The sequence below is a fragment of the Pomacea canaliculata genome, linkage group LG11 (genome assembly GCF_003073045.1).
Source record: "Pomacea canaliculata isolate SZHN2017 linkage group LG11, ASM307304v1, whole genome shotgun sequence".
Classification (NCBI taxonomy): Eukaryota; Metazoa; Mollusca; class Gastropoda; order Architaenioglossa; family Ampullariidae; genus Pomacea; species Pomacea canaliculata.
The window spans coordinates 659,046-674,911 of NC_037600.1; the positions used below are offsets into that span (position 1 = coordinate 659,046).

A 15,866-nucleotide genomic window follows, 5' to 3' on the forward strand; every position below is an offset into this window, starting at 1 on the left:
ACTCCAAAAAAAACTGCGAAGTAGTGAATCCGCGATAGATGAACCGTGAAGTAGCGAGGGAACACTGTAAAATAGTGTTTAACAGTAACAACCTTTCAAAGCATTATCTTTGCCTGACTATAAGGCATAATTAGAATGTAAATAAAACATGCTGTTCTGAAGAATTTTTATCTGCTTTATATACCTCTGGAATTTCATGTGTAGAACACAGACATGCTTTATTGCAGAATCATCAGTTTACTAATAGTATTAACTGTGGCATCAAATTTCAAGATATGTAACATTAGGAAAAATTGATTCCTACTTTTCAATGCAGTAGTTCCTTTATAAGAATAGCACATAGTTCTTGACCAGAATAGCTGCCATTTTAACCATTGGTAGGTAGCAAATACTTAGGCATAGTTAAAATTGGCATCTGTGTAAGATTAATTAAGCAGACGAATTAAAGCAGAACAAAGTTTTGGGACAGCTAACTGGCCATGGCTGGCTAAATATTAGCTGATAGCTGACAAGATTCTTCATCCAGAAGATTTGTACTAGTGTTGACATTCATATGGTGAAGTAACAATAAATCTGACCATTCTAATAGCCATAGACAAGCACACCAACATTTTACACTCATAGCTTCAAACAAGCAGGATGTCTTTAGTTTGTCCTCACAAATCGTCGTTTTTAAGACAGTAATCATGTTCATCAGCTACATAGAGTATTATTCTGTAAAACCAACAAAATCTTCCTGCAATTAACCCAAGTGGAATGCTGTTCTTCAATACATAGACCTACACAATACATAAAAAGTGCCAGTTTCCTGTCAGGTTCAAAGCTTATTACAAATTGCCTTTGTATATGTGAATAGCTCAAAGGCACCGACATTCGTGCATGTAAATATATGTTTTCTTGATTACCTACATGACATCGAGTAAAGGCACACAATTCACTAGTTTCATGAGCTTGGTATAGCAAGCCAGTGCAGACAGAACACCAGCCATTTGCAAAATCAGTTTAATGTTCATGCTGCCATTTGGAGATTTTTCAGTAATTTATTGAGAATGTTGCGTCCCTGATGAAGGCACTTGGTCCCTCGAGGCATGGCACGGCACATAGTGAGGTCAAGTGTTTCCAAGTGTTTCAGTTTTTGCAGAGCAAGTCTGTCACAAAGCATATAATTTGTGGTTTATCACTTGACAAGATTACCCATAACGGTTCAAGAATGCATGCCACTACAATTATTTTATTGCTGACTTCACTCAGTGCCCTATATTCCAAAAAATGTTTTATTATTTAAGTACTGGGCAACAATAAAAACGGCTGACCCTTTAGCAATAATATTAAAGAGAAAACAGAGATTTACTTGAAACAATTGCTTCATATGCAAGTCTGCTAAATAAAACAAAACCTGTTTAAAATAATGCAAAACATTAAAAAAAAAAACCATGCTAGCACCTAATACAAGCTGATATCCAAAGCAGGACTTCAAATTTCCTGAAAAGAATTTCCAAACAAATTTGCCAGTAGAAGAATGGCAGAATGATGAGATATGTTCCATATTTCTTAGGCTTCCATGCTGATTCTTCAAACAACAAAGACTGCATGTAACCCTTTGGGCATGATAGGCAACGATCATGGCTTTGATGGGGAAGGTAATTTTCATTACTTTTATTGCAAAATTAAAGTTTTCTCCTTTCCAGAAATGTATAGGTTCCTTGGAAGTGATGCATGATAAAGTATAAGTTCCAGGAGTGATGTCCCCTGGCCAACTGGCTGGAAGGGGAAGAGCTCTGTCGTCTTTTTTGTTTTATCTAACATCCTCCTGGTGTTGGACTTGTGCTTATGTATAATTTTTGATGGGCCTGCCATCGTGTGTGTAGAGTGTAGTGCCTCTTTGCTTTGGTGACTGCAATTCGTCGTAATTCTTTGTCCACCTTCAGCCTTGGCGATCGGCGGCGCGGTTCAGTGAGCTTCATGTCCGTTGGATCGGTGAACTTTTTGTGTGTGCTGGGGTCATTCGTCGTTCAATAGGACTGATGTCGTCTGTTGGATGTGTTCTGTGCAGCTATGTTTGCTATAGAATGCATTCCAGCTTATATGACATGTTTGATCTTTGGCCTGCGGACTGTGCTTGTATTGCATGTAGACGCTGACCTTTGGCTGGAGGACCGTCATTTAGTTCTGACGTCACTTTATTTTACGTCATTTTGTCATGTGTCATTTTCTCTCCTTTATGAGAGTGTCCGGGGTGTCTATGTAGAGGAAGCACCTTTGACTTTCCGGTAGCATTGTCCCTTGGGACAGACGGGAGCACTGGTCCTCACATGGCAATCAACTCTCACAGCTGGCTCCAGGTCCTTAACCTGGCTACACCCCGGTAACCGCTTCTGCTGGCGGGCCAAACGCTGTGAGGGGCTGACGTGTTATTATGCACGTCAATACAAATACTTGGAGAGGAGATGGGCGCCACCAAGTTCGCCAAAGCCCACTGAAAGGACTTATGGTAGCAAAACAGAATAGAAGCAACATGCCGGATCGGTCGAGGCCCGGATCACCAACGACCGCGCACCCCTCTGGTGGTCTCCAGGGAGGGGGCGACAAGTGTGATACTGGAACCAAGTCTACAACCAAGTCTACAATTAAGCTGCCTACACAAGGGACTACTATCGGAACATGGAATGTTCGCACACTCTTTCAATGCGGCAAAGTGAAAGAACTCACACACGAGTTACAGCGTTACCGCTGGGACATAGTGGGACTTGCAGAAGTCCGATGGACTGGTTTCGGGGAGTCAACTACAGATGAAGGCCACAAGCTCTGGTTCAGCGGAGACGAAATCAAGCATGAACGTGGTGTCGCTTTCATTGTCAGGAAGGAGGTGGCTGGAACTGTCATCAGCTGCACTCCAGTCTCTAGCAGACTTATCTCCATCCGAATCTCTGCTCGACCGCACAACATCACCATTATACAAGTGTACGCCCCAACATCAGAACACGAAGATGAAGAGGTTGAGGAATTCTACGAGGAGCTGGACAACATCATCAAGAAAACTCCGAAGAAAGACATCTTGCTTGTCCTTGGCGACTGGAATGCTACGATCGGCCCTGACGCTTACCAACAATGGGCAGGAACAGTCGGCAAGTTTGGCCTAGGCAACACCAACGCAAGAGGCCTACGGCTACTAGAATTCGCTCAGAGTCACCGTCTCACCATTGCCAATACCCTCCACCCGCACAAGAAGTCAAGAACTGTAACGTGGCATTCGCCGGGAGGTCTGGTCCATAACCAGATTGACTTCATCTTGCTGCCTCAGCGTTTCAAATCAAGCATCAACAAAGCACAAACGAGGTCCTTTCCTGGCGCTGACATAGGCAGCGACCACAACCTCGTCCTCACTAGCCTCAAGTTGAAACTGAAGTTGAGACGTGACAACAATAAGAGCCCTCGCATCCGATTCAACCTTGAGAAGCTCAAAGATCCGGACACAGAGAGGATCTTCCAGGCCCAGGTGGGGGGCAAATTTGCAGCCCTGGCTACTATAGACTGCGACATAGACGCCCTTGCTGGAAGTATCAAAGAGGTGCTACTCTCTACTGCAGACGAAGTGCTGGGGAAGCAGAGGAAGCGCAAACAACCCTGGGTGACAGACGACATCCTTGATCTTTGCGACGAAAGGAGAGCCTTGAAGAGAGGGAGAGGTCGAGACCCGACGTCAGCAGACAAGTACAGACTTGTCAACCAGCAGATCAGAACAAGGATGAAGGAGGCAAAAGAAGATTGGATCGAAGACCAGTGTTGCAGCGTGGAAATAGGCATGGCAAGCGGAGACAGCAAGAAGGCATATGAAACACTGAAGGCCCTCACCAAGACTCAGCAGCGACCAGCCACAGTCATCGAAGACAGCGCCGGACAGCTCCTTACGGAAAACGCTGCTGTACTAAGTCGTTGGACTGAATATTGCCAAGACTTGTACAACTACAAGATCGAGCCAGACACCAGCATTCTCCAGCATCACCAGACTGGGACAAGAGAGGCTGAAGACCTGCCAGTCCTCACTGATGAGGTGAGAGAAGCTATGCACAGTCTGAAGGGAGGAAAGTCACCTGGTGTGGACAACGTACCTGCTGAGCTGCTGAAGCATGGAGGAGACGCAACAACCAAGGCCTTCACCACACTGTGTCAAAAGATATGGGAAGAAAAGAAATGGCCAAAAGAATGGGCTCAGTCTATCATCATCCCACTCCCTAAGAAAGGGAACCTGAGGCAGTGCCAGAACTACAGAACCATCAGTCTGATAAGTCACCCAAGCAAAGTAATGCTCAGAATCATCCTCAACCGCTTAAAACCTATTGCAGAGGAACTGCTGGCAGAAGAACAGGCTGGCTTCAGGGCTGGAAGAAGCACGGTAGAACAGATCTTTAACTGCCATGTTATGATAGAAAAACACCTGGAGCATCAACGTCAACTATACCATAACTTCATCGATTTCAAAAAAGCTTTTGATCGTGTCTGGCACGATGGACTCTGGCAGGTCATGAGATCATTCAACATAGAGGAGGGACTGATCCAGATGGTAGCAGCACTCTACAAGAACGCCTCCAGCGCGGTACTACTCAACAACCAACTAGGCGAGTTCTTCGCGATGACGATCGGGGTCCGTCAAGGGTGCCTACTCTCACCCATCCTTTTTAACATCTTCCTTGAAAAAATCATGCAAGACACCCTCCACAACCACCTTACCTCAATCTCCATTGGTGGCAGACCCCTGTGCAACCTCCGCTTTGCAGATGACATTGACCTCATGGCAGGCAGTAACAACGAACTTCAGGATTTGACGGACAGACTCTCCAGGCGAGCGGGAGCCTATGGCATGGAAATAAGCTCAGAAAAAAGCAAAGTAATGATTATTTCCACCACCGACAGCAGCAGCAACATCGTCATGAACGGCCAGAAACTGGAGGAGGTCAACAGCTTCAAGTATTTGGGTGCCACCCTGACTAGAGATGGTTGCTGTACAGCAGAGATCCGTATCAGGATTGGTATGGCAACATCCGCAATGTCCAGGCTGGATAGGATCTGGAGAAGCAACTCAATCAGCTTCAGTACCAAGCACAGGCTGTACAAGTCCCTCGTAGTGTCAATCCTACTCTACGGCTGCGAGACTTGGACGCTGCTTGCCGCAACGGAAAAGAAGCTCCAGGCCTTTGAGAACAAGTGCTTGAGAAAGCTGCTCCGCATCTCGTACCGCGAACACAAGACCAACGCATACGTACGGAGCACCGTAACCTCCCTCGTGGGCCCACATGAACCCCTTCTGGCAACAGTGAAGCGGCGCAAGCTCGCCTGGTTCGGTCACGTCACCCGCCACAACACCCTGTCCAAGACGATCCTACAAGGAACCCTCGAAGGGAGCCGTCGTCGTGGTCGTCCGAGGAAAAGCTGGGTCACCAACATTAAAGATTGGACCGAACGCGAGATGCCAGACCTGCTCTCATCTGCTCAAGACAGGACCGGGTGGAAAATTCTGTCTGTTGCTGCTGCCGGACGGTCCCCCCTACGCCCGGACCGGGCATGGGACTGACCTGACCTGACCTGATAGGTTCCTTGGTCTAATGTTTACCTGAGAGCAGCCATAATAAACTACCCACTGTCATCTTCACAGTCTTCAGATATTAGCCAGTCTTTTACATCATGCTAAGAGGGTTAAGGAGCCTTATAAACTGTGCTGGTCAGGAAACACAAGTTTTGAAAGCTACTTTACCCTGAAAGCCAATAAATGCTGTTTACAAGGTGTGCAAAAACATACCTGACTACTGGCACAGTGACACTTGAACCTGCAAAATCTAGGTATTCCAAGGGAGATGCTGGAAATTCTGCTAGGACTGAAATAGCTGCCAAAAGATGCTCTTCTGGTGAAATAGTGCCACCAAGGTCCAAACTTCGCAAAGAATGTCTCCACTGTCACAACCAAAATAACAGTATCTGAAAAGTACATGCTTAAATTATGTGTCATAGGATTGTCACTTTTGCAGGATGAGAAAGTGTGGAGGATGAGACTGAGTTTTGAAATGCTGTGCAAGTGGACATTATCTTAATCAAATTTATAACGTACATTTTAACATGTGGATAAACTATTACTCACAACTTAGTGATCCAGATAGTAAATGTATCAGAGCTAAATAAAAGAAGCATTTAAAGTTGAGGGCATGTTAAAAGCTAATATCATTAGTGCAAGTTACAAGGCTGGGTAGGGCAGATCTGTGCAGCCTTAGTGTCTTTGGGAAGCTGCTTCTTTACTCAACTTGCTAGCGGGTGATGAGAGGTTGACTGTACAGACTAATGCTTTGCAGATCAATGTCCTGTTAAGCTTCTGTATTACCTTATGTGTATATATCAAACATTATGCATGCAAGATAAATACTGCACCAGTTTGAATGTTTTGTATATTTACAAATAAGAAAATAAAAATTAAAAATTAAAAAAATTAGCCCTTCAAAAAATCTTGTGTGTGTGTGCGTGGGCATGCATGTGTGCTGCCCTTCTAGTATATTCTTTCAATAGTATATTCTTTCAAATACTTGCCTTTATAAACAGATGTTCTAGCATCTCAGGATAGTTGATGATGCTACTTTCAGACAGAAAAAGCTCCTCGACATCACACGCTGCACATTCCAACAGCGTCTTAGGCAAGATGCTCACAGAGCGCCTCACATCCAGTGTCTTCAGCTGCTTGGCATTGTGCAGCAATCTAGAAATCAAAAGCTCTCCATGTCAACTAATTTCCAATTTAAAGGCAAGCAGAAGCCCCACTGGGAGCCTATTCAACTTGTTCCTTTCTAAAAATCAACTCCCTGACGCATTCTTCTTAAAATTTACAGCCTTATCTACCCTTCAAATAAATTCATTGCAACAACACACAGGTAGTCTTTGGGTTATCAAATTATTAACGGTGTAGATTATGGATATAACAATGCAGATAAAAGTCAGTTTGTAAGTGGGAAGGAAATCTAGGAAGTGGGTAGCTGAATGGTTAGATCACTGGCATATGAATCTGGAGATGCATTGGTTTGACACTCTTGTAATGCAGCAAAGTGTTGGAATGTTGGGAATGGCTAACTGCACAGGAAGTAGTGGAATGTAAGGCAGAGATGGACATCACCATCATAAAAATCTGGCACCTGAGAAAAGTGTTGACTCCACCATCTTACTCCCCAACAAATGAAAGTTTAGGGAAACTCAATTTTTTTATATTATTATTGAGCAGTACAAATTAGTATCAAGTATATTAATTTACTTACTAATAGCTCCTTAGTCAGATCCACATAAAATTGTAACAACAAAACCAAATACAAATACATTTTAAAAATATGATTTTTATCATAGATGGACCAAGAAAAGGTATATCATTAAGGATATTCTAAGTCTGTCCATGTTAACATAACCCTACTTCAAAGTGGCATTCATTCTTCAGAAGAGCTCACTCCACACTACATGCACAACAGTAAACTGGTCATTTTGTCTGGTGAAAACTGAAGTAAAAAATTTCCTTTAATACCAGACTTTGCACATTAGCATGCATTAGGATGAACCAGCTATTACTAGCAGAGACGTATGAGCAATGAGTGCTGTAGGAAGACTAAAAAAATAAAAGACTGACCGTTTGAAAATGTCATTGGCAGAAAGACTACAGCCCAGCTGCATGAGTTTTGTAAAGCCTGGTGCCTTTTCCTAAAACACAACATCTGGAATCAGCATCTGATGTGTCTTTTCAGGCATTGTGGTCAGAAATTCATTGTTGGAATCTGACTATGAAACAACATTAAATTCACATAAAATGGCATAACAGAAAAATGATACGAAAGAGTTGCTGCTGACAGGTATGTTCAAGAACTTGTTCAATAATACCTGGACTTGCTGTGAGACTTGTGGGGCCCACACCTGACAGCCAGTGAGCTGCAAAATCTGAAGTGAAGGACAGCTAGTTTGCAAACGCTCGATGTTGAGTGTCAATGCGCCAGTTGAGAAAATGCAGTTTGATAGATCCAGCCTCTCCAGGCATACACAATGATCCTGTCAACATCAAAACGGCACTCATGCTGTTCATGTTATGAAAGAAAATCAGTTTCAAAAGTCTTAGTACATCACTTATCCCTTATTATATGTTTGGACTAATCCCAATTTTAAGAAACAAATGGTAAAGTAAGGAAAGAAGTTCATTTTCACTTTGCGTGTGACCACTTACCATCAGTGAATTCAGAACACTGTTAAAACCTTTGAAACAGTTTCCTGACAGGACAAGAGACTTTAAGGATGGTCCCAGCTTCTCTGTGATTTGTTTCAAGGCTTGTGCTGATACAGCATCTGCCTGGTGACAAGCAAGAGTCTTATAAACATTCACACTCAGTTAAAAGTAAAATGACTGAACATAACAGTTCCCTGATTCCTCTTTGAGTCTTCTGTATGTCATTTATTGCTTGTCTGCATATTTGTTTCTCCTTTCGTCCTTCATATTCTGCATTCTACTTGTCTGAGCATGATTATGCGCTACATACATAGCACATTTTTTTTTATTATTATCATTAGTGTGGTTCAATGAACATAAAGAGATATTCATTTCTTTTACCTATATATCAGAAAATTTCCCATAAAAATAAAAGTGAAGACATAAACATCCTTCATATAAAACAGGGGTGGGCAACTTACGGCCCGCGGGCCGGATCCGGCCCGCGACGGGATTTTGACTGGCCCGCCGACTGTTTCTGGTCTTACATGATAACGTGGCCCGCGGCCACATTCTGCAGCAATCTCCCACTGCAAATTACTTGCTTACTGCGTCGAATAATAGTGACTGTTATTTATTTTTTGGTTCTTTGTTTTCTTTGTTTTTTGATTCTTTGTTTTCAGTTAGAATTAGATTTAGAAGTCGGCAAGAAAGCAGTATGTTTGTTGTGCAGTGAAAGTGTTGCCGTGATGACAAGAGTACAGCGTTAGCCGCCATGATGCGACGAAGCATGCAGGCTATGGCAGTACTATGGCAAGCTATGGCAGGCTAAGGCAGGTTATGGCAGGCTATGACAGGCTATATGGCAGGACTTTATCAGCAGCGGAACGGCTAACAAGAGCAACAGAACTGGACAGAAAACTTGTAAAGCAGCAGAATGTATTCGTAAAAACCAAAGTAGCCCAGAAAGCTGCTACTCATGCCAACTTGGTGGTCGCATACAACATTGTCAAGCACAGCAAATCGTTCAGTGATGGTGAATTTGTCAGAATATCACAACACACTTTCCAACACTCGAGACTATGGCAGCCCAGATGATGTCAACTGAGAACTACACCAATATTGTATCTACACTAGACAATGAATTTGCTCGTCGTTTTGCGGATTTCCAGAAACTTGCTGCTGAGTTTGATATCTTGTCATCCCCGTTTACAACTGACTTTGAAAAGGTGCCGGATGCTCTACAGCTGGAATTGACTGACCTGCAGTGTGACTCTACTCTGAAAGAGAAATTCCAATCTGAAAGCATTCACAAATTGTGTGCGTCACTGAATGAGTCCAAGTTTGCCAACCTGAGAAAGATGGCCATGAAACTACTTGTTCTGTTCGGGTCTACATACGCTTGTGAGCAAAACATTTTCGACAATGAACATTAACAAGACAAATCTGCGTTCCAGTCTAACTGATGTTCACGTGCAGTCTTTACTGAGGATTTCTACATCCGACATGCAGACAAAGTTCAAGCAACTTGTTGACAACTGTGATCGACCGCAGCTGTCTCATTGACTTCAGCAGCTGTTGAAGTACATTACGTTAACATCATTAAATACTGTTTTTTGGTCTCTTTGCTTTAAAATTAAAGTTTACGAGTTTACATTAAACACGATTTATTCCTTGCATATGTAGATAAATACGCGATTAAGGTATTGATCCTGTAATCTGGCCCGCCAAGGACTTCATTTCCCCATATCCGGCCCGCCGACCGGAGAAGTTGCCCACCCCTGATATAAAAGGTTATTTTAACTGTTCATTTTCTTACAGGAGTCTATGAAATGTTTTATTTTGGTTCATTGAAAATATTTCATGAATGAAAAATGACAATTGAAATCTACCACTTATTAGAAAAACTAAATGTGTTATTTTCTAAAACTGTTAGCTTTACAGTTCAAATGGGATCACGTGATAATATAGGAGTATGTAGCACAAACTGATGTGTAAATATTCATTGCTAACCGACACAGAGGAGAGATCAAGATCTTTTAAATGGGAACAGTTGCGAGCAAGGGCAGTAACTGCCAATGATGTCAGTTTTCCACACATGGATAGGTTGACAGAGCACAGGTCTGGAGAGTTCTGGCAAAATTCCTGTTGGAAGGAATAAACAAGTAGGAACTGGATAAATGGAGCAGATATCGTGTCAAGTGGTCTCAGACACTTAATAGTTATATTTTCGAACACTTAACTACTCTATACATCACAACTGTTAATCAGATAAAAAAGCCTTAACAAGTTAAAAGACCTTATCACAGTTTAATGTATAAACATGTCCAAGTACACATACAAGCCTGCACAATTTTACACACACATCACAGATGGAAAACAAACATAAAACAAAATCTGAAAATGTCTTTCAGCAGATGCCACCACCAAACTTGTTATCTCCCTTGTCCTCTCTCACAAGGACTATAGTAACGATTTTCTTGCTGGTCTTCCTGACTCCACCATCCATATCCTCCTCTTCTAGTTTGTTGAAAACAACGCTGCCTGTCTCATGTTCCACAAAAGGAAAACTGATTACAGCAAACCTCTTTCTGCTGTACTCCATTGCCTCCCACTTTCAATATTAAGTCAACATTCTCTGTAATGTCTCAATGGTTCTGCCCCCACCTACCTATCTGACTCACTTCATCTATAAACACCACCTCGTTCTCTCTCATCCACTTCTGATCCCTTCAATCTTTGAACTCCTAGACCAAGAGTTCACAGATTAGGTCTTCATTCCTTTTCTCTTTCTGGTCCACTCATCTGGAATGAACTGTGACTCCGTATTCACCAAAAACCTACTCTCTTCTTTCAAAACATCTCTGAAACCTAGTCTACTTCCCAGCCCATAGCATGTGTCTTTGGGTGTGTAGGTATGTGTGCGCATAGGTGCACGAATTCTTTTATATGTGTACCTTGTATCATTACAATGGGTACTTTATTATTATTAAGACTGAACACAGAATAAGAATAATGGATACCACAAAAGCACTGTTGGTCAGTTTCTTCCAGCCAGCCAAACTGATCTCTCTGCAGTGGGCAAGTCTATGCTGGCTAAGCCATAATAGTGTAGCATCTGTGCTTTTGATCCATCCATAGGACAAGTCAACAATATACCAGAGGGAGGGGTGGGAGCACAATTGATGCCACGACCTACAGACTTTTGCAGCTCTGAAAGACAAGTCCCATAATTTGTGCAGTTGAAAATATGCCACGACAAATACAACATCATCAGCTTGTTAACAGACTTATCCTCCTCATACATATACTGTGTCTGACAAAGCATTCGTATAAGTACTTGTATAAATGAGTACACATATATCCACAAATGCGTGATAAAATGAGTTTAAGGTTGTCTCGTGCTTTGTTAGTATAATGATTGATGGCACATTATTAAAATGATTATAATGTTACATCTGGAAATGGAAGGAAACAATTATATGAAAATTATTTTTGAGGGGGACAATAATCTGTAATCCTTAGATTTCCTCTTTCTTATTTTCCACCTGCAAAAATTGTTACATTACCACATCTGAATTATCTCTCGCTATTGAAGAATTACCTAGTATTTTCTTTCCTTACCTTCATTTCATGCCACTGTTGACTTCACATTATAGAAGTACAAAAAAAGAATGTGAACAACAGTTGTGATATTGTTAGGCCACTTCTTTTTTTTTAAAATAAGTATGGAATAATAACTTTTAAAATCTTGTACCTGCAAAGAAATGGTAAGGGCCCAGCATTTCTGACCACAGATTGGAAAACTTTCAGCCAGAGTTCTGGTGGCAGATGGGGACACTCCACACTAGATGTGTTGTCACTATGAGTACTACAACCTGTGCTAAATGTAGACTTTTTTGTTTTGTTGGGATTTGCTATTTTCCCTCTTTTGGCAGACTTTTTATGGCACTTATTATTCTTTACATGAGACAACAAAGTTCCTGCAGTTCTGTGGAGGTCTGTGTTGCTGCCATGGTCCAAATCTTTCATGTGGGATGAAGTACGAGCTGTTGAAGTTCTCTTTCTTTTTAAGGTTACTTTTACGCTATGACACCTGCAATCAAATGGTAAGGCTCTAAAAACAAAAATCAAGACAAATATTTAGATGGTGCTTAAAGGTCATTTTTTACCAAACGTACGTAGAAAATCTATGTTTGGCACATTTTCCCATTCTGGTCATATAAAAAAAGGTTGACAAAAATGATCACATATATATATATAAAACAATATTTGTCTTGCTAAGGTTGTTAAGAGTGCTTACATAATTTACTCAGAAAATTGTGAAATGACCATTATTCTCATGAAGGGGTTGATGTTCTGCTGAATTTCTACCATAAGGTTGATGTCTTCTATTTTCAGTCTTGGGTATGAAACATAAACTGAATGTATTAGATCTCTCCTGCGCACACCTATGTGGTGATATGTGGGTAATCTCAGCACCTCAATTTTTTTTTTTTTTTTTTTTTTGGGGGGGGGGTTGTTTTTGAAATTCATCTGTGCCTTCAACATATTTTTCATTACCTAACTACAAGAACAAAGAACAAAAGAGACTACTTAGAGAAGCTGGCAGATGAAGCTGAAAAAGCAGCAAGGAAAAATGACCTAAAGACTAGTGAGGTGCCAGTGAAAGACATGAACAGTAATGTTGTCGAGGGTGAGGCAGGAAAACTACGGCGCTGGAGGGAGCATTTTGAGTCAGTTCTGAACAGACCAGATCCCCCTCAACTTGCAGACATCCAGCCAGCAGCTATAGACCTTGACAGACCCACCAAGCCTGGAAGGGTGACAGCAGCAATCAAGACAATGGAGAGCGGCAAAGCACCAGGGGCAGATGGAATAACAGCAGAGATGTTGAAAGCAGATGTGAATGTGACAGCTCCCATGCTGACTGAAATCTTCAGGCAAGTTTGGGAATCAAGACATCTCCCTGATGCGTGGAAGATAGGGCTCATCTTCAAGTTACCCAAGAAAGGAGATCTTGGAGACTGCAATAACTGGACGGGCATAACACTTCTTTCCCTCACCAGCAAGGTCTTCAGCAAGATTGTTTTGTCAAGACTGATGGCAACCCTTGAAAAAGACCTCCGACCACAGCAAGCAGGATTTCGCCCTGGGCGATCCTGCTCTGAACACATCTTCATTCTGCGACAGATTCTGGAGCAGAGCAGCGAGTGGAACACACCGTTGTACATCAATTTCATTGACCTGGAGAAGGCTTTTGACAACATTCACCACGAGGAAGATCCTGAGGCATTAGGGAGTCCCTGCAAAACTTGTTCAGGTCATTGCAATGCTGTACAGCGATTTCAAATCCCAGGTTGTCTGTGACACAGAGCTCACAGACCCCTTCAACGCCAGTACTGGGGTGAAGCAGGGCTGCATTCTATCGCCGTTCCTGTTCATCCTGGCCATGGACTGGATCATGAAGTCTTCCACTGACAGTGAGAGGAGAGGGATCAGATGGACCACGACTACGACAGCAACAATAACGCTGGAAGACTTGGCCTTTGCTGATGACATTGCCTTGTTATTACACTGCCACCAAGACATGCAGAAAAAAAACAAATGCCTTCTCAGAAACAGCTGGAAACCTTGGCTTGAAGGTCAGCGCAAAGAAAACGAAAAGTATAAGAGTGAACGACAGAGTCCAAGACAGCATTGAAAATGCAATATACAATGTTCATTAATTTTTATTATCATTAAATAACATATGAAAAAATAATTTAATCAAGCAATAACTCTTGTATGCCTATGTATATTATTAAAATATTATCAAATAATAAATATAAATAATAAATATAATGCATGGGTACACAGACATATTTATATATGACATTTAAAATCTCAAAGGATTAAATCAACGAAAATGGTAAAGACGCTGACAGATGATGAAAGCAACGTAATAAAACTAGAATTGTATCATAATCTTACTTGTCTTCTTCAACATCTGTGGAACCCCCAGATTCCGAGTCATGAGTGTTCTTGCTGCTCTGGTCAGGAGAATAATCAGGATCCTCTGAATCGCTTGACGGCCATTCATCTCCAAACTTTCGGTTTCGTCGGTTTATTTTTGTTAAGACGTGATCCACGTATCTTTCAGACATTATTTCTCGAGGAAATATCTCGATTACAGATGTCCAACACTTATGGAAGGAACACTAGCACTTGATTCTCAGTCTTTGCCAAAGAAGGAAGGCAACCGTGTCAGTCTGTGGACAGAACCGATGGCTGAAAACGAAAGGAAACGATTACTATTTAGAACAATATTAGACACAGAGTTCAGCGTATGTTGATCTCTGTCTGATGTCATGCATCTGTTCTTATAACCTTATAGATGTTCGTAAAAGCCTGTCTTGCCACTGTGTGAACGTACAGTTTTCCTATCGTCAAGGAGTTACGTCCTGTGACAGTCAGCTCCCTTTGTGTACCGAATGGGAGAGCACCCTGCGAGCACTTCCGCTACTTGACACAAATATGTTGAGTACACTCCCCTGAAAATGCGGCATAGAAGTCTGAGTATAGACTTCCCACACACATTATATTATCACAGGATTCCCTCAGTCGCTATGTCGACTCTCGGCATCGCCGGGCGGTCCGGTGGTGCAACGGTTAGCGCCTGTCACCAGTACAGTAAGGGTTGGCTTTCCTGGATTCAGCTCTCGTCTCGGGCACGCTGTTCTTTCTATGCATGGGCTTGGTACGATTTGACTTTTCTATCTTGGGATGAAATGAACTTACATGGGATGAATTGACTTCTGGTGTGAGACGAAATGGTCTTGGGGCGAAGTGATCGGCTCCCGCGACATCTGTTTACATGGCTGGCTGCCTTGCCATGAAATTGCCTTGTATACTTACTGGCTGCCTTACCGTCATATAGCCTTAAGTTGCTATCTCGGCATAAGACACCAGTTTCCTCCTCCCAATATCGCTACTGGATTAGACATGTATGTGTCAGAAGACATTACATATAATTTATAAGGTCTTTGGTATTAATTCAAATCTTGCAGGATGTAATCTAGTATGTACATGTACCCGTGCCACAGAACTCTTAAGCATTTATCGGTGGGGGACATGGGACGATTAAACGCAGCCCACTGGTCAATCAGACAATAACTTGATGTGAATGGGCACCAGCAAAGGCCATACTTACACCCCCAATACCTTGAGTAACCTACAGTCCTGTAGGATGTGCTGAGTGATTTGTCTGCATCCTTGCAAGGTGTAGCATCCGGTTTAATTGGTCTGGACAGGGGATGGTTACTATCAAGGACGTGTATAGGTGGATTGCTGTCTGTCTGCCAAGACCAATGATTAGCCTCTTGCGAAGTGATCCTCTGTTAATCTCGGCGAACCGTAACAAAGAATTTGAATAAACTGGAAGCTGTCTTGTATCATGCCTCATTTTAGCAGTTAACTGGAAAAAATCATCTGCCAGCAGTCCAGGGATATTGGTTCATGTAACTATCTGATGGCTAGGGTGATCTGTGTAAAGCCTTCATGATGGTCTTCATTTCTGTTAAGCTGATTCTTGTTTTCTTCTTGCCTGTCTTTAGCCCCAAGTTTTGCCATTATGTCAGCCTGCTTATTGCCCTCAATACCAGTGTGAGAATTCCCA

General features: G+C 42.3%; 1 protein-coding gene across 3 annotated transcripts; it reads right to left on the reverse strand.

The window, feature by feature from the left end:
* Positions 1–154: 154 nt before the first annotated feature.
* On the reverse strand, positions 155–14,714 carry LOC112576259 (F-box/LRR-repeat protein 6-like). 3 transcript variants are annotated; one of them, XM_025258564.1, is made up of 11 exons: positions 14,625–14,714; positions 14,183–14,479; positions 11,967–12,305; positions 11,233–11,422; positions 10,223–10,354; positions 8,231–8,353; positions 7,894–8,058; positions 7,646–7,716; positions 6,571–6,736; positions 5,795–5,946; positions 155–1,148 (listed from the first exon to the last, which is right to left on the reverse strand). In XM_025258564.1, the coding sequence occupies exons 2-11, from the start codon at positions 14,353–14,355 to the stop codon at positions 1,010–1,012; spliced, it is 1,650 nt and encodes a 549-aa protein (XP_025114349.1). In that variant the 5' UTR covers positions 14,356–14,479; positions 14,625–14,714; the 3' UTR covers positions 155–1,009. The 3 variants fall into 3 exon arrangements, with proteins under 3 accessions (XP_025114349.1, XP_025114350.1, XP_025114351.1); XM_025258565.1 differs by having other exon boundaries at positions 14,579–14,639; XM_025258566.1 differs by lacking the exon at positions 155–1,148 and having other exon boundaries at positions 5,808–5,970; positions 14,183–14,670.
* Between the last annotated feature and the right edge of the window lie 1,152 nt (positions 14,715–15,866).

Excerpts from the sequence above, each read along its gene's own strand:
- LOC112576259 (XM_025258564.1), bottom strand. The coding sequence starts at position 14,355 with ATGTCTGAAAGATACGTGGATCACGTCTTAACAAAAATAAACCGACGA. Across the intron at positions 12,306-14,182 it reads ACAGATGTTGAAGAAGACAA|GTGTCATAGCGTAAAAGTAA; the intron begins GTAAGATTATGA and ends ATTTGATTGCAG. Across the intron at positions 1,149-5,794 it reads GTCACTGTGCCAGTAGTCAG|ACTTGCTCTGCAAAAACTGA; the intron begins GTATGTTTTTGC and ends GCTTTGTGACAG.